This window comes from Euprymna scolopes, chromosome 16, assembly GCF_053919585.1.
Source record: "Euprymna scolopes isolate OS-2025 chromosome 16, ASM5391958v1, whole genome shotgun sequence".
Classification (NCBI taxonomy): Eukaryota; Metazoa; Mollusca; class Cephalopoda; order Sepiida; family Sepiolidae; genus Euprymna; species Euprymna scolopes.
In genome coordinates, this window is record NC_136497.1 from 98451061 (window position 1) to 98477601 (window position 26541).

General features: G+C 30.7%; 1 protein-coding gene across 5 annotated transcripts in view; it reads left to right on the forward strand.

Annotated features, from left to right (window-relative positions):
* The window catches only part of LOC145296025 (apoptosis-resistant E3 ubiquitin protein ligase 1-like), a 1082598-nt gene that overhangs the window by 776203 nt on the left and 279854 nt on the right, over positions 1-26541 (forward strand). For all 5 annotated transcript variants that reach the window (XM_080142066.1, XM_080142069.1, XM_080142067.1 and 2 more), the window contains one exon: positions 8473-8641. In XM_080142066.1, the coding sequence (XP_079998192.1) occupies positions 8473-8641 (169 nt within the window). The remainder of the gene's footprint in view (positions 1-8472; positions 8642-26541) is intronic.

Genomic DNA, 26541 nt, shown 5'->3' on the forward strand with positions numbered 1-26541 from the left:
AAGATAATGATCTTTGATCTCGTCAAAGCTCCTTGACTAGATCTATGAGTGATAAACCTTCTGCAAGGCCTGCAACAACATGTTCCTTTTCACTAGCTGCCAATCGACTCTTTCTGGGCATTTTGGGATTCCTGCAATAAAGTAATACACACTTAAAATTACCAGAAAATAGAAAAATTAGCATAATTTTTCAAATATTTATTCAAATTCCACAAAAATCAGGGAAATTAGGCTCCTTGTTATGCTCTTCCAGTGTTATACCAAATTTCACTTCTCTGTATTTCATAGCAATTTCAGAATTAAAAAAATATTGACTTGCAATAAAGCGATACACAGCGTTTATATATGTACATATGTCATTTAGAAATTGTTAGTCCATTTAGAGACTTTGTGTCTATATATGTTGTAAATATACACTATAAAAATTTTGTATGCAACATAGCTGTTTTATAATAAAATATAACTAATATTATATTGAATTATATATCTTCCATAGACGTGCTTCACGTATATATCATAAAAAAAAAATTGTTTAAGGAAAAGCTGCGTTTGAAATTTTTTCTACTTTTATTCAACTTAGAAGAATTACATTCTAATTCGAAATGGATTTGTTAGTAAGAAAGTTAGTTTCTGCGTGTCGACAAACGCACAATTTAGTTTGCCTTTCCACAGGAGAAATACCTGCTTCTCTGGTGTACGCACACCATTCTGATGATATCCTCTTTTACTTCATCTTGGTTTTCCTTCACAGCAGTCGCACTGACCGATTTACCAGGTTCTTTTGATCACTGCTCTTGCATATTATCCTTCATCATCATCATCATCATCATCATCATCATAAAAAAACATGTTTTCTCTCTTACCAGATTCTTTCTCTCATTTTACAAAAAAAAAGTGTATTTCTAAATAGAACATCATTTTCCTCTTCCCTCTCTATCTGTCTGTCTCTCTCCATATATATATATATATATATATATATATATATATATATATATATATATATATATATATATATATATATATATATATATGCTTGATTTTTGATTACACTGAATTTTGAAATACTATTCTTATTAGTCTATTACGTGTAAATCTATTACACTAATTTTTAATTATATATATATATATATATATATATATATATATATATATATATATTATTTTGCAAAAACAATAAGGTATTTCTAAGCAGAACCCTCTCCTTCTCTGTCTGTTTGTCCTTTTCTCTTTCTTTTTCTCTCTCTTTATCTCTCATTTTTACCAAAGGCATTTCTAAATAGAAATTACCTCCTTGTTCCCGTATCTTTCTTTCTCTTTCACTAATTTTAAAAAAATAATGATAAACATTTCTAAATAGAACTCTCTCTCCTCTATCTGTTTGTCTGTCTGTCTGTCTGTCTGTCTGTTTCTCTCTCTCTCTCTCTCTCTCTCTCTCTCTCTCTCTCTCTCTCTCTCTCTCTGTAAACTTACACCATATTTTGAAGGAATAATCACAGATATTCCTGAAAAGAACAGGCAATGGATAATGTTCTTTTGCCATTCAGTCCCCCCCCCCCCCCCGACGAACTTTTCTTATCATCTTCGACAACTATAAATCTATCTGCTCGGTTGCACTTTCCCAAAGACCAACAGATATTGTGACATATCTTTCTAACAGGATTTGTTTTGTTTTACGTTATCTTGCTAAATAAATATTATCTTAAGCTGGAAAGACCAGAAGGCCTTTCCATTGGAGTTAGAATTTTGTTCTTCGTCATTTCCCAATATTCTCTTCCTTTTCATAGAAGAACATAGAGTAATAGAGCGAAGGCAGCTTGTGGAACACACACTTTAATTACCATAATCTTTCCCAACACAATATACCTTACATAAATGAAGAAATATCTTTTATTCTTGATTAAAAAACAGATATTTGTTTAATAGTACAAGAGTAAGTAGACCAATTCAGATTTTGATAAACATCTATGCATTTCTATAAGAGACTTTTTCGGTCAATCGGTCAATTAATCTGTCCCATTTAAGATTGAAATAACATTTCCATTATGGAAGATGGAATGGACGTATCATGTTTCAAATGTGTTCAAGCTTCTATATTATAGGTTTTGTCTCGCTTCAGTTTGAAACATAATTTTCGTTGGTTTGTCATGCTTGTTAGAAATTGCATTTTCACAATTTTGTAACATTTACGTGGAAATTGCATTTTTGTCATTCTATTATTATTTGAATTTAATTATTTGAACTTAATTTATAAATACCATTTTCATTGGCCTATTACACTTATTTTGAAATAGCATTTTCATTTGTCTATTAAACCTAATTTTGAAATACCATTTTTATTTGTCTATTAAACTTAATTTGTAAATAGCATTTTCATTCATCTATTATACTATTACACTTAATTTGGAAATAGCATTTTCGTTGGTCTATTAAACTTAATTTTGAAATAGCATTCTCATTGGTCTATTACGCTTAATTTTAAAATAGCATTTTCATTGACCAATTATGCTTAATTTTATAAATAGCATTTTTATTGGTTATTACACTTAACGTTGAAATTGCATTTTCATTCATCTATTACACTTAATTTTAAAATAGCATTTTCATTGACCAATTATGCTTAATTTTATAAATAGCATTTTCATTGGTTATTACACTTAATTTTAAAATAGCATTTTCATTGGCCTATTACACTTAACGTTGTAATAACATTTTTATTCGTCTATGACATTTATGCTTAATTTTATGAATAGCATTTTCATTGGCCTATTACACTTAATTTTGAAATTGTCTGTGGGTCGATCAGGCTTATATTTAAGTAGCATTGGTTTGAATATCTTCAGTTTAAAATAACATTTTCGTTTTTTATATGATTTTTATTATTAATACATTTTATGCTACTCATTTATGCTTAATTTTGTAATAACATTTGCGTTGGTTTATTATGTTTAAGATGAAATGATATATTTGTGTGTCTATCATGCGTTATGTAAATATCTTTTTGTCTCTACGTCACACTTTGCTTAAAATTGCATGCGTATGTGAATCTTATGTTTAAATTGTATTTTCGTTGGTGCGTTATGCTAATGTTTTGAGCAGCATTTTCATTGCTAAATACACAAGTAGAATAAAATTAACGAAGCCACTATATTTTTAACTGCATAAATTCTGTTTTTCTTTTAGAAATTATGTTTCGTTTTTTGTCGTATTAGTTCTGCTTGTTAAATATATTGAGAGAAATATCTTAGCATCAATGTCAATCGGATTCCTTGACCATTGATGGAAAACTGACCAGAGGAGCAAATGAAAGTTCCCAAAGGTTAATAAGATGGTTTGACCTAATGGCCTCAATATGTAAGCAATTATAATGGCCTGGCAGTCCCATCTGAGAATAACAATTACTGCAAGCTTGTCAAATGTATATGTTGTTTCGTTAGAGTAAAACTACTTTACTATTTTAGACTATTGATTTGATTTTTAAGTTCTTTACTTCATCCCCATCTTACTCGTTTGATCTTCAGTCTTAAAATTTAACTTTAAATATTTTAAGGTAAAAACAAAACAATATTATAATTATAATATTAATTGCAATAATAAAATATACCAATAATGTAAATAATTCTAAGGTGTAAGAGTCCAATAATTATGGAGATCATTCCTTATATTATTGGAAAATACCAAAACTAACATACATGACCCGATTAAAAATTTGCACTATTTATATAGTAGAAATCTTAATTTTTACAAACATGTCTGCCTACGCAAATGCTTATATGTTTTGCATTGATAAAGCCAAGTCACGTCAGCTTTAAAAATAAAAATAGTTACAAACTTAAGAAATCATATTCCTGAGAATATAAAACACCGAACAACTTTTATTTACTTAATAGCTGTACATATTCGGCGCTGTCAGGTAAAAAAAAACATTACTGGATGGAGGGTTTAGTCACATGCTATGTTAGATGTACCAAATATCCCAAGTTCTTACGACTTTTCTGAAAGTTGGCCATATTTTGAATTTTTGTAAGCAATAAAAATAGTCGAAATTCAAACAGGGAAATAAATTGGATATTTGTAAGTATAAAACACAGTCGAAATTCAAACAGAGAAATAAAATCTCATAGGTTAAAAGGAAATAATTCATAGGTTGAATATAAATTCTTACGTTTTTAAATGCGGCTGATGTTGGTTATACTAATAATTAAAAATAAGTTAAATTAAATTTTAAATAAATTAAATAAATTGACTTTGTCTAATATTTCGGTACTTGTGCAGAATTTGAACCAAATATAATTAACTAGCTGCTCGTCTTTGCTCAGAACATAACGTTAACTGCCAGCTTTCACCGAGCGTCACTGATTATGAAAATGTAACAACACTTCTCAAGGAAAATACTGAAGAAAACATTTAAATATAATAAAATCAACGGAAAAAATATTAAGAAATATAAAAGAAACAACAACCTATCGTAACAATTTCTATTTTATTTGTGTAGCAAATTTTTTTAAGTGAAAAAATAAACATATAAGTTGCATTTTTTTCCACCTAATTTGATTTGGTCAAATAAAATTGAAAAAACTAATAAGTAAACTAAATATTTTTTTTGTATTTTTCATAAGTTTTTAAAAAAGATTTTAAAACGCAGTTTTTATGTGTTTTTCACGTATTAGTTTTTTTGTTTGCATTATTTTCTTTATTTTCATAAAGAAAATAACAAAGAAGTTTACTTTACTAAAAGTAAACTTTTTTTTTCATTTTTTTTCTTTTCATGAACATTTTTTTTCTTTTCATGAACATTTTGTTTCTTTTCATGAACATTTTTTTCCTGTAAGTTGGGCTTGGACAACCGACTGTTTTTTATAAGTAAATTAAGACAGCCGGGATATTCCCTTAGGATTAGGTAGACTACGGCTGCATCAAACAATGTCAAAGTGGGGTGAAAAGAGACAGCGGATTTGGAAGAAACTTTGCTAACGGAGTAGCTTTCCAATATATGGTTTAAGATGGAGATAAGATGATCATTACCAAATTTCTGTTTCCACATAAACTCGAAAAAAATAACTGGCGAGAAGCTCCCGGCTGGTCCTGTTGATTTTTTTTTTTCAATATTTTCCCCAAAGACCGTCTGCTCTTTTGCTATGATCGGCATCTTATGTCAGATCACAGTCAAACCCGAGTGCATGACGTTACAAAGCCGAGCTGACAGTTAGTTGCATCTGGTTCAAATTCTGCACAAGTACCCATGTATTTCTAAATAGAAAAAAATACTTAAAACAATTTTATTACTCATTTCCATTAAAAATTTAGAGCTAATTATTAAAACAGAATTTCTTTAATGTAATATGCAAATGAGATAACCTCTTGAATGTTGATTCCTTTTGAATAAATAGTACATATAGAAAGTACGCACTATTAAAATCTATTTGTGAAATAGTATAAACTTTTGTATATATTAACCAAATTGTGAACAAACAAAAAGACAGGAATACGATTTTATTATAATAGACTGGGCCGCCCAACAACTTCCCTTATTCAGTTATTTCTTCCTTATTCTGCAAATTCATTTGACTTTCACTCTTAAAATTTAATTGCCTAAAAATCATTTTCAAGTGATTTTATTTCTTCTTCTACTGAACTAAAAAAAAACAAAAAAGAATGAATAAATTGCTTTACTCAAATTCTTTCAATTTATGTGTGCTAAATCTTGAAATCTTATATTGATGAAATTACTATTAAAATTAAAAAATATTAAGAATGAAACTCGCTTGAAAATGAGATTGCAGGGCAGTAAAATTTTAAAACTAACGATCAAAGAAATCTCTATAATAAGAGGGCAATAAAGGACTGAATAAATGAAGTTCTTGAATGGCCTATTCAGAGTGTCTATATTCTTCAAAAATTAAAATATCCGACTCTGACTTAGCATTCTTACGACTAACTCTTCCAAAACCTAAGATCCCGACTATACAACCCTGGTAGCAAGGTATATTTGTACAAATAAAAATTTATACTAAATAAATAGCAAACTAAACTTGCTATTGAGCACATTTATTTAAACACAGTAAAATTCATAAATTGTTTATTCAAATCATTTTATCAAATTCTTGAAATTGTTTATTCAAATTTATTTTATCAAACTCTTGCATAAAACTATATAGGGAATATACATGTACATACATGAAAGTAAATAGACACTACACAAAAATTTCTGCTTCCTTGACGGCCATCACTCGGAGCTGTACAAAGTAAAGGTAAAATTTGGAAACATCAATCTTTTACTCTAATTGACATATTTTTGTGTTTAATATGTTAATATGCCTGCCATATAAAACCATTTAAGTATGGCACGTCCAGATAAGCATTAGAATTCTTACAGATTTAAATGAACTATATTAAGCATTAATCTGAAGGTGAATTTAATCAGCATCAAATCGCTACAATCCTTAGAATTCCATGTCCCACTGTTAACCGAGTGATTATCCTAATCTCTAAGGAGAAAGAATAATCAAAAAAAGCTCCCTAAGCCAACAGCAGTTTTTGTTATTAATGATAATAAATGTGTCTATTTACTTTTTACATGTCTGTGTGTGCATATATATATATATATATATATATATATATATATATATATATATATTAGTGTTGGGACGATCACTTGAACTGAGAATCGGAAAAATCAGAACTTTTGGGGGTATCAGAATCGGAAAAATTTGTGCCTATTTTCTGAGGCCAAAAACCATTCTTTTAATCATCTTTTCTTATTTGATTTTCGTTTAAGAGAGATCTACCACTGCTGGTAGTCATGATAATAAAAAAAATATTTGTTGATAAAAACTTCCAATAAAATTAAAATCTATAGATCACCCCCTTACAAGTGTGTTTTTACATTGGAGAAAATATATGCAAATCAATATGTATTTTTACGGTAATCAGGACAAAATAACCATTTTATAGTTAAATGTTTAGAGATCTATGAAGAATTTAGTATGGAATCAGTAAAAATATTGGAATTGCCCCATCACATATATAATTATTAAGTTATATGTATGGCATGTACAGCTACACATAATTTTCCACATTTCATCTTCACAAGGATTCGCAGGCTAATGCATTAGTCTCACAAGTCCTTATGAGGACGAAACGCAGTAAATTCTGTGTAGCTTCGTTGTGTATTGAGCACTGTGGAAGTAAATACTGAAAATCAATACATGAAATAGAATATCTCCTTATAAGATTTTGTGTGGATAAACTGCCGCTAGCATATAAAGCAATGTTAGTTGTGCAAACAAGTCAAGCTTAGGTGTTTGAACAATGATTAACAATTGTAATTTCGCATACCCATCTTAGCAGCAATAGAGTAACGGTTAGAAGCGCTGACTGTCATCTAGGGGGGTCGAATTTCAATCCTGGCTTGAGGTAGTTGCTAGCCTAGCCGCACTGAAGAGCTGTGGATGACTCTCTCTCTCTCTCTCTCTCTCCCTCCCTCCCTCTCTCTGAATATATATATATATATATAGTTTCTCAAAAAATGTACTCACACTTTAACTGTTATCAGTGCTGTGTGGACAATAATGGTCCTCTATTTGAACATTTGTAAACATGATTCATGAGTAATATATATATATATATATATATATATATATATATATATATATATATATATATATATTTATTTATTTATTTTTCAACTTGAATTTTTCTAATTAAGCCGATGATGAAGGTTCTTATTCTGGTTTTCTCTCTTTTTATTTTTTGGTCCCATTTGACTGGGGACAGACTTCTCTTTGGACTACTGCACTGCCCGGAAAAAAAAACAATTTTCATTATTTCAACTGTTTTGAAGGCTTTCCAGTCGGATTATATGCATCGTCATGCTCTACTTATTTTGGACTCCATTCTCTCTTAAGTACTATTTTGCATTTCGGATCAACTTAAGAGGATTTTCATGCAAGCTGAAATATTATGCGCAGTTTGTTTTTATATTATATTTTATTTATTTATTTTTTTTTTACATATCCAACATTTTTTCACTTCTTTTTTTATTTGGCAATTTATAACTACAATAAATTGCGATTTCACTTGATACCTTAACTAGTAAATTCTAGCATTGCTACAAATATAAATTGCTGATTTCTTTATGTCCTCTGATGAGAAGAATAACAAGAATAGCATTCTTTCATTCTTTGAAACTCCGTGGAATAAGGACTTTGTAAATTGTTTTTTGGAGTAGTCAGTCGAACAATAAATTTTGATTGTAAAGTTCAACTTACAGTTTTCATTTTCTTTCTCTTATATATATATATATATATATATATATATATATATATATATATATATATATATATATATATATATATATATATATAATGTGTGTGTTCAATATATTAAGTGCAGTGTATGAGTGTCTAGAATATATAGTGATAATTTCATATTTCACTTTTTTAAATGTTTTCTTTCTTTCCTTTTTAATTACAGACAGGTAGTAATGCGAGGCATGTGCCTGCCACTCAGATCTTCTATGACCCTGCCTCCAGACGCTTAACAATGCACATACGGATGGAGAAAGAAGGCAGTTTTCAGGCCACTGTCACTTACGGTGACATCAAATTGAAAAATGGAGAATTCAATATTCTTGTACTTAGCTGTAAGTTCTATTTCCTTTTATTATTTTCTCTCCCGCTTTTGCCTCTTCTCTTTTTCATTCGTTTGAATATTGTTTCTGCTTGACACATTTCAAATTTGTTGAATAACAAGAAAACAAAATTTTGGCACAAACAATAACAAGGAAAAATCTAAAAGCCATTTTCGTATCAGCGCCTTTATCATTTGGTCGTTGAGGTTAAGTGATTTTCAGAACCGTGCTTCCATTATTTATTAACACGACGGAAGATTTGAAAGACTTTTGTGTCGTATATGCAGTCACTTCAATGGTGCATGAAGAACTCAAAAACTATATTTTCACTTAAGTGAAATGCCCCCAAATGTTATGACTTCCACCAAATAAAGAGTAATTCTTTCGTACAGATTACAATTACTCTGCAATACAGAATGTATTTTACAAAGAGCCAAAGTCATTGTGCTCACATATCTATTCAAGCATGTCTCAATGCTTTCTATTACTGTGTTGCATCGGGTGTGACCGCAGGAAATTGGTAAGGCCAGTAAAGTAATTTATAAGTGGCCTACTGCTCGTTGAATCACTCTAATATAACCATCACATAATGAGATGGTATCCTGTTGAAACAAATTGTTACCCTTGGAAGTATAGTATAATTGAAGGGAATGCAAAAGAGCCGTTTTTGTTGCATCGAAAAAGACTGCAATTTGTATAGCGTTTCTCCCAAACTCCAGCAGAATGGAACACCATTATATAAGCCGAGCAACAACAGCTGACACCTATTGAAAGAACTAGTATGTATGTACTAATTAGTGTGCTCAGATTAATAGATAAGTAAGTGCCAATCCACTAATTCTATCATAAAACCAAGAAGATTTTCTATCCATCTTAGTTCAGTTAATATGACAGACCGAGAAAGCCGGATTTTGAACGAGATCACAGCTGAAACATATATGCACTTATTTATCCAATAATTTCTGCAACTTGTATAATATATATATATATATGTATATATATATATATATATATATATATATGATATTTTTTCTGATAATATTTACTTGACTCACCATGAGAGCAAACTTAGACACAAGGTTGTTGGATATTGACCGGACAACGCCACAAGGTGCATTGGTCGATAATTATTATGATTATTCAAGCCTAAAAATTTTGGCAGCTAAAATATGCTTTAGAATAATAAAAGCAATTAGAATAAATATTTATTTACATTAATTTAGGAATGTTACCTTAAAAATGTGATCATAACAATTCAGTTGGCAACTTAGAAATAATGACATGTTAAAACATCAGGTGATGTATTCGAATGACGTCATTTAGAAGGGAAGATGGTCTTTTTGAGATACGTGGAAGTTAGAGAAAACAATTAGTTGGAGTCGAGAGAGAGAAATGGTCAACAGATCGTGATGAGGGGTCAGAAATAGCGATAGTTAGAATGTAAACAGGACTTAAATCAGCGTGCGACTTTCCAAAAGGGGGGAAAAAAATCTAGAATAAAAAGTTGCTGAAAATAAAACCCGAGGCTCTATCGCTCTTGCGGAGAATTTCCATTGCAGCTTTTATATCAAAACAAGACCAAGGATTTACCAGATATGTTCCCGATTGGCCAGATGTTGAAACCTTAAATAAATGTTATTCGTCCTTTGTGTTGTAAAGATATTTATGTATATTATTTTTCCTGTCATGAATTGTATTGAAATGTAAATACACACACGATGAACTTTAGACATATGCACACTCGTATACATGAGACATTAATAGAAACTCATAAATATACACACGATTTACATCCCCCCTCTATATTATACAAACTCCCATAACATTACAAGATTTTAATAATATGAAAAATATCCTGATTCCCAAAGTTGTCTGATGAAACTAATGAATGAGTGGATTTTAGGAAAATGAATTTTCCTGTGGTTACAGATTATGTCAAACCTTGACTCATTATCTTCAGAACAGTTGAACACTTATGAGCCCAGATTCCATTGAGCTGTATTAGGTGACCAATTGAAGTTGTAAAAGAAAGAGTGTATTTTGTTTTGTTTTTCCTAATAAAAAAGATATTTTAAGAGAGTGAACATTTGAACATGAGAAGATGGTCGAAATAGCAACTCGATCTCCCAACCCTCATCAGTGTGGGCAAAGTTTGAAAAGTGAGCTTCAATTCCAACACTGGTGGTTTTGAAGATTCACCAAATGTGGTTAAAAATATTTAATTAAAAACATTGTTTTGAAGAATGTTTACAGTTGTATTGTTTGGATTATTTAAACTGCTATTCTCATCTTGGTTATTATATAAAACAACGTTTTGGCCGATGTGACCGCCAACCGTCTTTAGATACATATCTTCAAGCTAGAGAACCTTCTAGTCGAATTCAGGGAACCTAGATAGAATTCAGACTAAACACATTATATAATCCATAAGGTGGATTGTTTGCATTCCATTAGGCGTGAACAGGTAATCGTGTTCATGTTATGTGATTCTAACTTATTTTCATCTGTAGTAGCGATTGAACCTTCAACCTCCAGAAGACTATCACTGAGAACTGGTTTTTATCCAATGCTTTCACTAGTTATGTCATAAGTCTATTTTGACAATTCTAATAAAAAACTTTTACTATTTATAACTATAGACATTTTTTTTCTGAGTTTGATTAGAAGGTTCGAAAAGTTCAAAAAGATGTACACTAAGAAAAGTGGTGGGTTACATCGGCTAAAACGTTGTGAATATAAAGACTAATATGAGAATAATCCAAATGATACAAAGTATCAGTTCTCATATCCAAATTTCGAAACATATCTTTACAATTGTTTAATCTTCAACAAAGTTTAAGCCACACCATTTCTCTTGAAGTGAGCAGAATAACGACTTTTAAAAAGTACATACTATATAATTCCACGATGCTTTTTATATCAACCTGTATAATCCGTTGTTAATAATAATACACGTTTTGATATTATGAATGTCTTTCAAGATCAATACTATTAAAGAAAAAATGGCTCTTTATTCTTCTGTAAAAATAATTGCAATTGTCAACTAAATATTCTTCAAATGTGTCTCTTCTTTATTTACTTATTCAAAATTGTAAAAATTTAATTATTTTTTAAACAATATTCTCTGTCTTCTTACTGCAAAAATAATTTTCAGTTAAATATTCTTCAAATCAACAAAACGAACGTTACTTTTTGAAATGTATATATTTAAAATTGTACTGTTTTAATTTAGGAGACGACACAATTTGATTTTTGAATAATTCTTTTTAAAATGGGCCTGTCGGAATTGTTTACCTTAGCGACATCAGATCAATCACCAGTAAACATCTGTGTGAAATTATTAATGTAATGAAATATCTTAATGTATCTATATATATATATATATATATATATATATATATATATATATATATATATATATATAGAGAGAGAGAGAGAGAGAGAGAGAGAGAGAGAGCGAGAGATCAGACTTGTTATGCCATCCTTGTCAGATGTATTAGTCACATTCTTGTCATTTCTGGACACCTGCACTTGAAATGTGTTTTTCCACTATGTAATCCTGATATACACTTGCTGCAAGTTCCCAAGCTGTCACCTCAGAAACAGTGTCCCGACCCACTTTCATAATTTTGGTTCTAACAATCATTCTGCTGTCAAACTGCATTAACTTATGTCCACTTGTGTATCTATTGTATCGTATGTATATCATCCAACTAAGTTAATATCTATAAGTAGTTGAAAATGAAAGCACCAATTATATTACAATCTCTATTTGTTTGATATTTTAGTTAACGCTATCTGGTGCTACTAGATCAGGCTGTCTGAGGATACTGGCTTGCTGACTTAAAATGCACCAAACATTGATGTTATTGTTTTTTCTTTTCCTTTTACAAAACTCCAACATGTTTTGCAAACAAAACAAAAAAAAAACAAAAAAAAAACAATAATTTTCCTCTTTAAAACAATCAAAACCAAACAGCATATTTTTTTTTTAATTACTGGATTTGGCATTAAATAAGTTGAAAAAAGAGTTAATATACCACAAAACAATCAAATAGCCAGCCAGTTAATTCTCAAATATAAATACAACTAAACTTACAAATTTGAGAAAATATTTTTAGAAATTTCTTTGTTTAAATTTTAAATGCCGTTATTTTGTGTGGGGCATATATTATGTAACCAAATCAGTTCAATCCTTAAAAGGTATTTGCTATTTTATGAGTTTTAGGGCACTAAAACTGTGCTTGAGAAACATATAACATACAATGATTTGGAAACTTATGTTGGAACACTTAAAACTGAGCCATAATACTACAGAAGTAATCAAAAGCATTCTTTTATAATCTAATGAGTTATCACTTATGAAGACACAAAAGCTACTGGAGGATAAGATTGATGAGATTGTCAATTGGATGTAGAACCATATTATGGGGAGATTGGAAATCATGAGTAAAAAATGGCAGGATTTTTTTACTTAAAACTCGACAAGTACTTGTTGACATTAAACTTGGATATAACTATGTTGTAGTCAGCAGGGAAGCATTTCTGTGGTATTATGTTTCACAGGTGAGTAGTTTTTGGAAATAAGTTCCGTTTATTCCCTAGATACACAAAGGAAGAAAGGAAAATTCTTTGCAATGAAGATAGCTAGACAGGTACTTGAAGCGTATATTGTATCATTTGAATCCTTCGGACTACTATTTTCATCTTCGTTATATTTTTTGTGTGAAAGATGAAGGTGCAATTTATAAGAGTACAGCAAATCGTTCAAGAAATTTGCCTTGGGTAGCAAGAAACTTTACGATCAGGTAGGTTAGGTCAGAAGCTGCTGATTCCAATGCTATTTGGAGAGTATCCATAACCTTTGCTCAACCTCTGATGGTCTAGCATTGTTCATCATCTTCTAGAGCTGCCGAATATTGCAAAAATCTTGACTTAACCTTAGATCATGCATAGTTTTGGTGATTCCCTGATGATGCCCAGGTCAACTCTCGAACTGTATACGCCAAATAACCAAGTATAAATCCTAGTCTTGAGAAATATTGTGAGAAAAGGAAATAGTTTGAATATGATCAGATGCGTCCACCTCACTTTTGTAACATATTTATCTCTTATTCAACAAAGTACAAGATCTGATCAATAAAATCATCTATTTTATAGGAAAAATGCGTTGGATATTTTAATATAAAACATGTGAAATTCTTAAAACCTATTTTCATTATTTTGTTAAAATAACACAAAATGATAGGTGCTTTAATTCTTTAATTTTCTTTTTTCTTTTTTTTTTTTTTTTTTTGGTTTTCATATATTCTCCAGAAAACCATCGTAAATTAGCATTTATGAGAATTGTTAATGAATACACTGTTCAGTGCCACCATAATAATATTGACCCTATGATTAGTTGTGCATTTGAGGACTCTACCTATTCAACCTGAGTATGACCTTAGAAGACTTCCAATGGTAAGGCTCCATTTGTGGGCTGTGGGGAATGTGAAGTTGTCTCTTAGTTACCATTGCTCCCAGCTCAAATTTATCCGACATTGGCAATACCTATTAGGCATTTGGTACTACTAGTTCAGGCTGTCTAAAGATACTGGCTTCTTGACCAAAACTGCACCAAACATTGAGGTTATTGTTTTTTCCTTTCCATTTGCAAAACTTGATCATGTTCTGCAAAGTCAGAAACAAAAACAACATTTTTTTCTATAAAACAAACAAACAAATACTATAAATATATATTTGAAGATATAAAAACTTGAATCCTAAAAACTTTTTCCAAAATTACTGGATTTAGCATTAAATAACCTGAAGAGAGTTGATATGCCATAAAACAAAGCAACTACCAACCACTCACAAGAATAAAAATACGAACGATCGATAAAAAAATGAAACGTATTTATTCTGTTGGTATGTCCTATGAAATATTTGCTTTCTCTCCTGGATACTTTCATCTAAGAGAGAGAGAGAGAGAGAGAGAGAGAGAGAGAGAGAGAGAGAGAGACCGTATTCAAAACAAGAAGAGTTCAATCAGTTCAGACCTGCTGAGTCTTAAACTAAAATCCAATGAATTGGTAAATATTAATTAGTCTTGATAAATAGAATAAACAATTTTTGTATAATTTCTACCAGACGTTTCTCCAATCTAATGAATTAATTAACTTTTGTTCCAGTAAACGTGGCGGAAATAAAATTAAACAAGTTTTACAATCCGTGACTGATTGAGAAGTTGTTTTTAACCAACCGAGTTTATCAGAAAGAAAAGTAAGATAAAATCCAAAACATTTCAACGGATCAATTAATGACAAGAAATAGAACAAAGAATTTAGCCATGAGGCTCAACTCCTGATTCTTTGTTTTGCATGCAACACTATTAACACTTCTTTTACAACTGTCTTCTTTAAAGTTAAGTTCCAGTAAACACCTTTGTCATTGTCTGCATCATATAAATTTCATTGCATTCTTCCCAATGCTACTAGTACTACTATTACCAATTGCGTGTGAACTTTGTTCCTAATGAATTATATAAACATTATGTGCTTACATGGGATGAAGAAAATATTCTCAAATAAATTTTGAAAGGAAGAAAACAAGAGAAACTTCTTTACTAATTTAACTTTAACAGATGGAAAAATTTAATCATTTCTTTCATAAATTATACATTCCTATATAGTCATGTGATTTTGGATATATATATATATATATATATATATATATATATATATATATATATATATATATATATATATATATATATATAAAGTGTCCAAAAAGTCACTCAAAAGTTTTGAACTTTAATAGATTTCTTATTTTTGATAATATCTTCCTGTAATTTTAGCACAATCTGATTATATGATTTTTCGTGTATTGATAGCCAAATTAAACCCCCATTTTTTTCTAATTATTTAAAAAGAAAACACAAGTTTCTAATATATGGGTCATGGAATTGCATTCACTAGCAAAAGATCTAGCTAATTTGCATATTCTTTTAAACGTTAATTTGAATTAATTCCCTATTAGTTTTTCGGTTATCTTATGGGATGATCATCTTTAATTAACTATTATGTGTAATTATATTCATGCAGATATTCTACATGATATATACTTGCATAATATTTGTGTAAAAAGTTTATAGTAAACACAAAACCTTTTCCATATCTATTCATGTATACATATATATTTTGTTTAAAAAATTTTGCCTACTAAACTCCTAGAGTTTTTGGTCTACAGACATGAAACTTTATATATATATATATATATAAGGTATTTGAACCTATGCAAAACTTTATATTTGGGTTTTAGCTCAGGAAAATAGGTACAAAAGTGTGAAAATTTAAAAAAAAAATTTTTAATTTGCCAGGTGAAGGTCAAACGTCGGCATTACGAATATACATGCATAACGTAATAGCTATTGGTTCATGTTTTAATTTTTAATCTTGCAGCAAACATGTCTTCATAGCTCAATCATTAATAGCAGAGGAAAAAATAAATCGTAAGATAAACGTTTGGGTTTTGACTCTCGGTAGTAGCACACAAGTCATTTTTTTTTTTAACTTTTTACATCATTACTATATATCGGATCCAATATAATCTATATATCTATAAAAGTGAAAGTGTCTGTCTGTTTGTGTGTCTGTGTGTATATATTTCCCTACGCAATAACTCTGTCAATTTTTAGCCTACAGACTCGAAATTTGATATACAGGGTACTGAGATTTGGGAAAATCTTTGTAATCGATTTTCGGCCAGAAATTTGGCTGTTAAAGGGTCAAAGTTCAACGATTTGACCTTTGAGAACTCTACCAAACTCCTCCGATAATTTTGGGTCTAAACACTTGAAATTTTAGATAAAAGTTCCTTGGACATGAATCTAACTTAATAACTTGATTTGAGCCCAAAACAATAAATTCTAAGGAGTCATAATAGGAGTCAAAGTTAAAAAAATTGGCCGTTTTTTTGTTTTGCTTTTTTTGCTCAACATACACCTCCAAACACCCGGGCAACGCCGGGCACCCATGCTAGTATAATAATAAATACGAAATCTGCATTAATTTACGACCGGCAATGTCGGGCGCCCTCCTAGTTGTTTTATAAACACAATATTTGAACCCAGTACACCTAGGTCGTCAGCCCATGTTGTTAACCACTTAGCCACTGTCACCTCCCTGATGCTGATGCTTTTGCATTGACCATTTATGATAAAACATAATAAAAACCACTGTTATATACCAACCAGTTTTATGGAAAGTATCTCATCCTTCCAATATCTTTGTTGAAGGGAGCACTCTAAATTCATTTAGCTTAAAAGTAAAATTTCTGTTAAGTTTTCTAAATTTAGAAACATTTCATAGAATCCAAGAAACAATTGTTTCTTTTAGAAAACTTTGAAGAAATGTCTGATTTCCAGAGTGAAATAAATATATCTCTATTTATATAAAGTTAGGTATGTGCATATGTTTATAGATTTCTATGTATAATATTTATTCCTAAACTAAGTAACTGATCATTATAAATTTTGGAACAGAGAAACGTAAGAGTGGTTAATGTGAGTTATATTTATTTTAATTTAATGATATGCAGGAAAAGTAAACAGTGAAATTTCAGATACCTCCATTTTTTTTTTTTTTACGTTTAAACAATTTGTATTAAACATTAACTAATAAATATTCCCCAATTCCAGATTCACATTAAAACTGATTAGATACCAATCAAGCAAGTTTCACTGAATTTCAATTTCTTAAGCCACCTTAAGCTTAAGCTTTAAATTTCATACATGTTATAGAATCGTATAATTGATTTTGATCACATTTGGAATAAGGAGTCTAGACATAAGGGGCAGGTATTCTTCTAGTATGTTATCATATTTCTTTTAATGTTCTTCACATCTTTAAATATTTTATCCTTAAAATTATTTTATTTCTGGTAAAATGTTGTGTGAAGCTAGATTTGGTGTGACTTTGTATGTAGATGCTTCTTTTTTATCTTAGAACTTGTCAGTTCGCATTGATCCTGTGTCACACTTAACCAAAAACTTATAACAATGCAAGATTACTCAGTTGAACATGAATTTTTAAAGACAATCATGAACAGAATATCTTTACATGCAGTTAATATTGATTAGGTGATTTTTAATTAATTTTAAACTATAATTCTAAAACATATAAATGAATAAATGGACACAATTACATGTAACTAATTTTTTTTTCAAATTACTCACAAAAATTCGATTGCAGTATGTAACTGCCTATTTTTTAAGTGTTGATAATCTGATTGGTTTTATACCCACTATTGATTAACTATTGTAATAGAATATCCTACACCCCTTTTCCTCTGTGAACTTAATAATACAGGACTACATAGAGTGAATATTGCATGATGATACATAATGAAAGCCATTATTTAATGGAGAAGTGTCAGTGGCACCTAGGACTCAGAGGTGACTCCAGAAAACGATATTGACGAAATTCATTTCTTCCTAGCAATATTTTAAGAAAAACAGAAGATAGGCGGAGGATGCATCATGTAGTTATGTTTAACGAGACAAGCTGTCTGTCCGTCTCTCTGTCTGTCTGTCTCTCTCTCTGTCTCTGTCTCTGTCTCTGTCTCTCTCTCTCTCTCTCTCTCTCTCTCTCTCTCTCCTGCATGCATGCAAGTGGTTTTCTCTGTGACTGTTTTGTTCTGATTAATAAACCTTCTTAAAAACTAGGTTTTAGCGTCGTCAGAGTGATTATATTCACAGACGGTTAAGAACGTTGGTTCATGACAACCATGACTGCATAATGCTTTGTACATGCCAGACACAACCGAAACTGGGACAATTAACTAATGATCTTGTGTTGGAGATTAGTAACGTTTTGTTGTAACATGATAAGGAAAAAGAAGAGCCAGACAAAATTGATTCACAACCTCCCTCTCTCTCTCCCCCCCTCTCTCTTTCTCTCTCTCTCTCTCTCTCTCTCTTTGGACATACTAATAATACAGCAAACTATATATAGTGAATATTGCATGCACTGAATTCTTGCTATTCTGGATATTAGTAATTTATTGCTAATCTTTGTTTATCATTCATTTTATTCTCTATTGCAAAAGATATTTTTGTCCTACTATCGTGTTGCATGTTCCTTGAACTCGAATAACAACTTGGGCTACCAAATCAGGCTGTCTGAAGATATCGACTTCCTGACTTAAAAGTACCAAACACGGATGTTATTTTTCCCTTTCCCTTTGTAAAACTCAATTTTATGTTCTGCAAAACCTAAAACAAAAGCAACTTTTCTCTACAAGACAACCAAACTACACACCATGAATAAAGCTTTTGAAGATATAAACAATTTCCAAAATTACTAGATTTAGCATTAAATAAGCCAAGAAGTGTTAATATGCCATAAAACCAACCAACCACATAACCTTGTACATTGTAATAACTTTTAAAGATTACAACAGTAACCAAACACGATATTCGATTTGAGGATAGGGTTTTCAAATATTTTTGAACGTCACGTGACATTAATTTCAACCATTTATTTCTACCATCTATGAATTTTGTATCATATCTAAATTATTACTAATATAAGTTGAAACCGCCTATGTATACTAAAGAAGGAATATTTAATAGTTTTGTCCGATTTAGAAACCAACATAAAATTGTCTAAAAATAGAAGAAAAATGGAATAGAGACTAAAACGGGGAAAATTGTCACCTTTAAAATAATGCCTGAATATATATATATCCTCGTTGGAAGAACTCAGATACAAGTACACAGAGCTTCGAAGTTGACGAAATCCATTTCTTCCTGGCGATATTTTAAGAAAAAGAGAATAAGATAGGAGGAGGATGCATCATGTAGTTATGTCTAACGAGACAAGCTACAGAGTATTTTAGGGTGATCTACAAGGCTCAACTTCATGTCACACACACACATCAGATGTCACCATTTTCTGCAGTAAATATGTGCTCGACATGCAAATTCAGGAAGGCATCTTACAGCAGGTGCACCATTATGTGGAGTACCACCTTGTCGCCTATTTGCCAGGCGAGTTTATATGGGGGTGCATCTCCCTCAGCCAATTAAACGCATCCCAGTTACCAATCTGGAAATTTCTAAGATTCAACGCAGTACATATAGCACCTAGCCTTCCCAAATGGTCACCTATTTGGTACTGGCCAGGCTCATCGTTGCTTTACTTGAGTGATCTGGTGAGAACTGGTGTGTCAATGTCATTGTTTCATATATATATATATATATATATATATATATATATATATGCATTTATATATATGAATCTCTTAAATAAGCAAATTTTGCCCAGTTTAAACCATTGTTTCGAATCCTCAAGATTTTATGTCATAATCCACCTGATAAACTCATTAACACTGTCTCGAGTGATTTTTGGCCTTGATAAGTGGATATTCATTAGGTATTAAAAAAAAAAAAAAAGGTGGTAAACTCACCAGAAGATATATTCCCTTTCATTAAGGAAAACTCTTATATATAACGACTGTTGTTTCTGATTATGTAGACTCTTCTTTTTAGGTCGAGGTGACAGTCACTTTGATCACGTATACACATTGGAGAGTAAAATCATAGAGACTTTAAGGAAGCTGAAATTTTATAAGCGAGTGGAAAAAGAGGAAACCCTTTTTAAAAACATTTTGAAAGTTGAGTCTCTTTGTTATTACAAGTGCCATTACATCTTGGAGGGATATGATAGCATTTATGGCAAGATTCCAACATGAAAGCCAGTGACAACTTTACAAATCACTTGTCTGCTGGAATCCTTATAAAAGAGTTTCAATTTCCTCACTTCATTTTGACCGTTCAGTTTCGCATTATGGAGAAGCTCTAGCATTACGAGGCTTTAATCTGTTTACTGACACATTAGTTGTTGGTTCTAGAACATTGCTCTTCTTTATGTATATCTCCCCCTCCCCCAACTATCTCTTTCTCTCTTCCTTTCAAACACACACACAATGAGTGTTTTGCAACCGCTATCATGACGAAGCTGGATTATTTCTAACAGATTATAACATTGGACGCAAACTTAATTAATTGTAGGATGAAAATAACCTTTCAAATCAAGTAAATATTTGTATGCATTACAGATTGACGACTACATTGAATACTAGCAAGGACACCTGTAATATAAACGAATCACACAAGTAATTTACATATACACTTTATTTTTCATGATTTACCCACGTCTCATACAAAATTTTCTCGGTTGCCAATGATATTTTAACATTCCGTCCAGATCTATCCTCCTTCCACCAAAAACTCAGAAAATTATATAATATATATATATATATATATATATATATATATATATATATATATATATATATATATATATAGTAAAAAAATAATTATATATATATATATATATATATATATATATACTAGCAAAAGTACCCGTCGTTGACTGGGTTCAAAAACAGCCTACAGAAAATCGACTCTGATTTATGAACGTATGATAGGTTATGAAAAGAAAGGGTTGTAAAGAGATAGCTTCGAATGTGGGGGTATCAAAAGCAAAGCAAAATATGATGAAAGTAAAAATAAAATAGATAAACCCCATAATTTATTATACCATACCTGTTCACACTGAAACACTTATCACAATATTCTGTGGATCTATATTAAAAAACCTTGTTAAACTTTGTGACATATTTCCATTCTATGGAGGTCAGGCACGAACGAATACCCCACAATTCTGTTATACCATATTTCTTCAAACTGAAACATAATTATCAAAGTATACTTATGCAGATAGATATGAAAAGTCTTTATTAAAGTTTGTGCCTATTTCCATTCTATGGAGGCCAGGCGCGAACGCAGACCCCACAATTTTATTATACCATCCCTATTTAAGTTAAAATATACTTATCAAAGTGTTATTATGTATATCCATATCAAAAACACTTGTAAACGTTTTTTCTTAATTTTTAAATTTTTTATTTCTATGCTTTGTGGAACAGGCACGTACGCGTGCAATTTTAATGAATCATCATTATGCCAGATCAAACATACCCATTCCTGTGTCTCGATACATCTTCTATCATTATATGTGGTCAGTTTTCTATAATAGTCAACCATATAGGAGCCTATTCGTCACCAGACACACAGACAGACGTTCAGCTTTATATATATATATATATATATATATATATATAAGGAACTTTGTGTGTGTCTATGAATTCGTTCCCTATAGCCTCAAAAACGGCTGGGTCGATTTTTATGAAATTTCACACGAAGGTGCTTTATGTGCCTGCCAGTGTTCTTAGATAGGTTTTGTTTCAGAATGTCTTCAATCAGTATCGATAATCGAAATAATCCGGTGAAAGAACAGACGATTTTGACCAAAATTAATATCTTACACAGTCTAACATCACAGAAGTTTTATTGCCTTACAAGCCAAAAGGCCCAACATATAAAATTAACAGTAGGTTCTTTGACATATATATATATATATATATATATATATATATATATATATATATATATATGTGTATAAAAACACGGTTACCAATGTACGATATTGGAATGGGGAAGTGACGTGACGTATGAACAAAAATTGACAAACAAACGAAAGTCGCGTTTAGATTATAAATATTGCTATATCTATTTATTTTTCCAATTTTTTTTACGTATAAATCAGTAAATATAAACTTACCGTTTAATATAACTAAGATGGTAAAATTTCTTTGAAAATTTCGAGAGCTATATCTCTTTTTCAAAAAGAAAACAAACCACAAGTATGCTGCAAACCAGAATAAGGAATATGAATACAGGAGAACTAAAGAAAACCAGGTTTAGGTTCTATTACAATAATAAAATCAAGATATAATGATACTAAATCTTGAATCCTTATTCCAAAGGCTACTGTTAAAATTTCATAAAAATTGAAAGTATCAGAATTTTTGCAAAAAGCTTCAACTCCTCCCTTTTGTCTCCTCGATATGAAACTGAATTAGACTGAATATAGCCTACATTTGAACCCCTCAATCCTAGCAACAGTGTTCCAAAATTTATAACTACCAGTTCATTTGTTTAGAAGTTAATCCTATACATACAAAATTCATATACATATAAACATACATAACTTTGCATATATGTAAATATATATATATTTACATATATATTTCTCCCAAAACTCTGGCCTTGATGGATTTTTTGTGGGTGAAAAGATGCTGCACCTTTACCAATATTTCAGTCATAGTTATTTGTTTTCCTAGTTTTGCATATGAATTACAAAATATCTTATATTTCCCCCAAATCTCTGGCCTTGATGGAGGAGAGACTAAAACTTACTGCTACGGTTTCAAATGATCTGAAATGACAGATTTAATTCCAAATATTTTTCAAATGTTATATATCCCCTCTTTGATTTTCATACATAAAGTAAATTTCACATTGTATAAAGATTATTTGATACTGGAGATATTCATAATCATACCCTATTTCAAAAAAAAAGGAAATACAACATATGAGAAATATTTTGAATCAAGTCTTCCCTTGCTGTTATTTCAGATCATTTGAAACCATAGCAGCAAGTTTTAGTCTCCCCTCCATCAAGGTCAGAGGTTTTGAGGAAATATATATACTATTCTATAGTTAAAACTTTATGACAATTAGTAAAGAAGAACCTATATCTTCAAACCAATAAAATATGTCCAAATTTGCCTACATTTGTATATATAGTGTCCTGACAGGCTAGCTTCAGTTTTGTTGCTTTGGGATGAATGTTGCTTGGAATTTTTCTTTCCTTGGTCGTGTCTCCTCTGGTCTTGCCAGGCCATTAATATATATATATATATATATATATATATATATATATATATATATATATATATATTTCCGAATAATTAAATGAAATATATTTACTGATATGCAAATCCAGTGATTTGCGGCCTTACAAAATATTATTAAATGTAATATTTTATATAAGACAATCCCAGCCAAATAAAATTGCACTTATGGGTTAAGGAAATAGATTTATTCGATTGTATTTTTTGTTTTCAAATAATAAAAAATTCTGTATTTGAAGATTAACTTTTTCAGATCATAAAATTTAAATGCATAAATTTTGAGATATATATATATATATATATATATATATATATATATATATATATATATATATATATATATATATATATATATAAAGAGAGAGAGAGAGAGAGAGAGAGAGAAGAAAATCTTTTGGTGTATCAGAAGGGTTCCTGGATTGATTATTGTCAGAGGTTTAAAATGTTAAACGCCATTTTAAAAAGATAAAAAGCCATAAAATATTTTCTGTTTCGTTATTTATGGTCTCTAAAAAATTAGGAATATTATTTAGTTGGAAAACAATTTGACAAGCCATATTGTAAAACTGTTCATGACTGTATGTGTAGAGAATCTTGTAAATTTAATCAAAAGCATTTTATGCTTTTCTCGGTATCAATCTGTAAGAAAAACAAACTGAAATTCTGTGTCGACTTCAGACAGTTTTGCTTTTTTATTTGTGCTGTGCATGAATCATTCCTCATTGCAGTTTCCAAATTTTGGAATTTGACAGAAAATGTAGCCTCCATCCTACTGTTTATTTTATTTTATTTTATTTTCACTGCTTGAAACTAACAAAAACAAAAGGAAAACAAGACATCTTCCATTGCACCATGTTTGGTGGTGGATTTTAGATCAGGAAGAAAAATTAGATTGCAATCTACGTTGAAAACACATTAATTTCATGTCATTTTTATGTGAATTTTTGGATAGAGAAGTTATTATTACTAGCAAAAATAGAGAATTTATTTTTGTAAGTATATCATTACCCCCCCCTTTACAAAAATGTAGAATGGCATCGTAACCATAGAACAGATACTACACTCCACCCCCAAAATGAGTAGGTAATGCCTGCTAGTATGGTATCATGAATAAAGAACATATACGACACTGCTTCGCCAAAGAAGGAATTAATACCTTGGAAGATAGTATTATGATGAAAAAAACATATACTATACTACTCTTACAAAGAGGAGATAATACCTGTGAAGATGGTTTCATAATAACAGAACATATACTACACTACCTTCTATCCTCCACAAAACAGAAGAGGTAATGCCTGAAAGAGTAGTATCATGACAACAGAACAGATATTACACTACCTCTCCTCTGGATTAAGCATTGAAAATAATATATTAGCCGAAATATGTTCATATTCTGGTCAAGTCATATTGAAAGTTTTTTTTTGGGGGGGGGAGGAAGGGTGTCAGTAAATGTAGAACAGTTGAAATAGCAGAACTTGTTCACAGAGGAAGGCCAAGGAAGATGACATGGGAAAATTATAAGGATGGAGTTGAAAGAGAAGGAGATAAGTAAAGACCTGTCTACATATAGTTCACGATCAAATCCATAACAAATTACCCTTCTTAGATGTGTTGATAACTCGCACTGATCAGGGTTCAAGTTATCTTGTGTATCAAAAGCCAACTTTCACCGGACACTATCTCAATTCCTGCTCACAATATTCATATAATGCAAAGAAAAGAATCGTCCATTGCCTACCCCATTAAGCAAAAGCAATATGTATTAACACCAAGACTGTCGTCAGCATAAATGTCTACAAATGATGTAAGGATGTGATTTGGAAGATCATTAATGTAGATCAGGAAAAGAGTTGGGCCCAGGATGGACCCCTGAGGGACACCGGCATTAATACTGTGAGCTTCTGATTTTTGCCCCTCAACTACTACTCTTATGAACCTATCAGAAAGAAATGATTTAATAATTGAGAAGACATTTCCAGCAATACCATAGCTAGCGATCTTATGAAGTAAACCTTTATGCCATACCCTATCAAAGGCTTTAGATATGTCAAGAGCAATTGCCCTAGAAAGATTGCCACTGTCGAGAGATTTGCTAATCCTATGCGATATAACTGTAAGCACATCTGCTGTAGATCTAGCAGAACGGAAACCATATTGAGTGTCACTAAGAAGATTATTTTTGTTGAGATATCTAGACAAGTCTTTATTGATCTCCCTTTTCTCTCAACTCCATCCTTATCATTTTTCGCATGTCATCTTCCTTGGCCTTCCTCTGTGAACAGGCTCTGCTATTTCAACTGTTCTACATCTACTGAACCCCTCCCACAAAAAAAAACTTTCAATGTGACGATATCATCGAAATCTACTGCATGCATCTCCTTATACTGCTCGGATTTAATCTTCCTTCAAAATCAACCGAGGCTACCAAAAGACTGAAAAATGAAAAAAGACCTCGTCTTTCAGATGCCTCGACTCAACACATCTAAAAATGAAAAATAATCAAACAACAAACTTAATTTTCATGTCATTTTATTGATTATCTCATGTTATATGCATGACTTTTCGTTCATTTAAAAATAATCTCAAAGTTGCTAAATTGCATTGTTTGTCTTTTTGTTTAATTTAAATTACTGTTTGTTTCGGCCAATGAGTTCTCCGTCTTTCTTCAGGTGATTCTAATTCGATATTCGAACAATTTATAAAAAAGTAACACAAAAGAATAAAAAAATTAATTAAAAAAGGCAACAGTTTCTAAGAACGTTTATGTCATGTTCTGTGTAATTGCTTCCATCGTATTATGCATGACTGTTTTTATGATTTAAAAAAAAATCAACTCCAAAATAACAAGTTTATTGGATTTAAATGTATTGGAAACATCAACCTATACAATACACAAAAAAGCAACAGCACTAATACAGAAAAAAAAAACATCACTGTAGATGCCGTTTACAGCCGAAGAAGGCAGAAGAACATGTTGGTCAAAATATCTATAGACTATTAAAAAGTAATGCTGTTTTCAGAGTTTGAGTGTTCATATGAAAACTGATTTATTGTCAAAAGGGAATAGGCAGAATATAGATTACTAAGGCAGTAGTTGTTATAATATT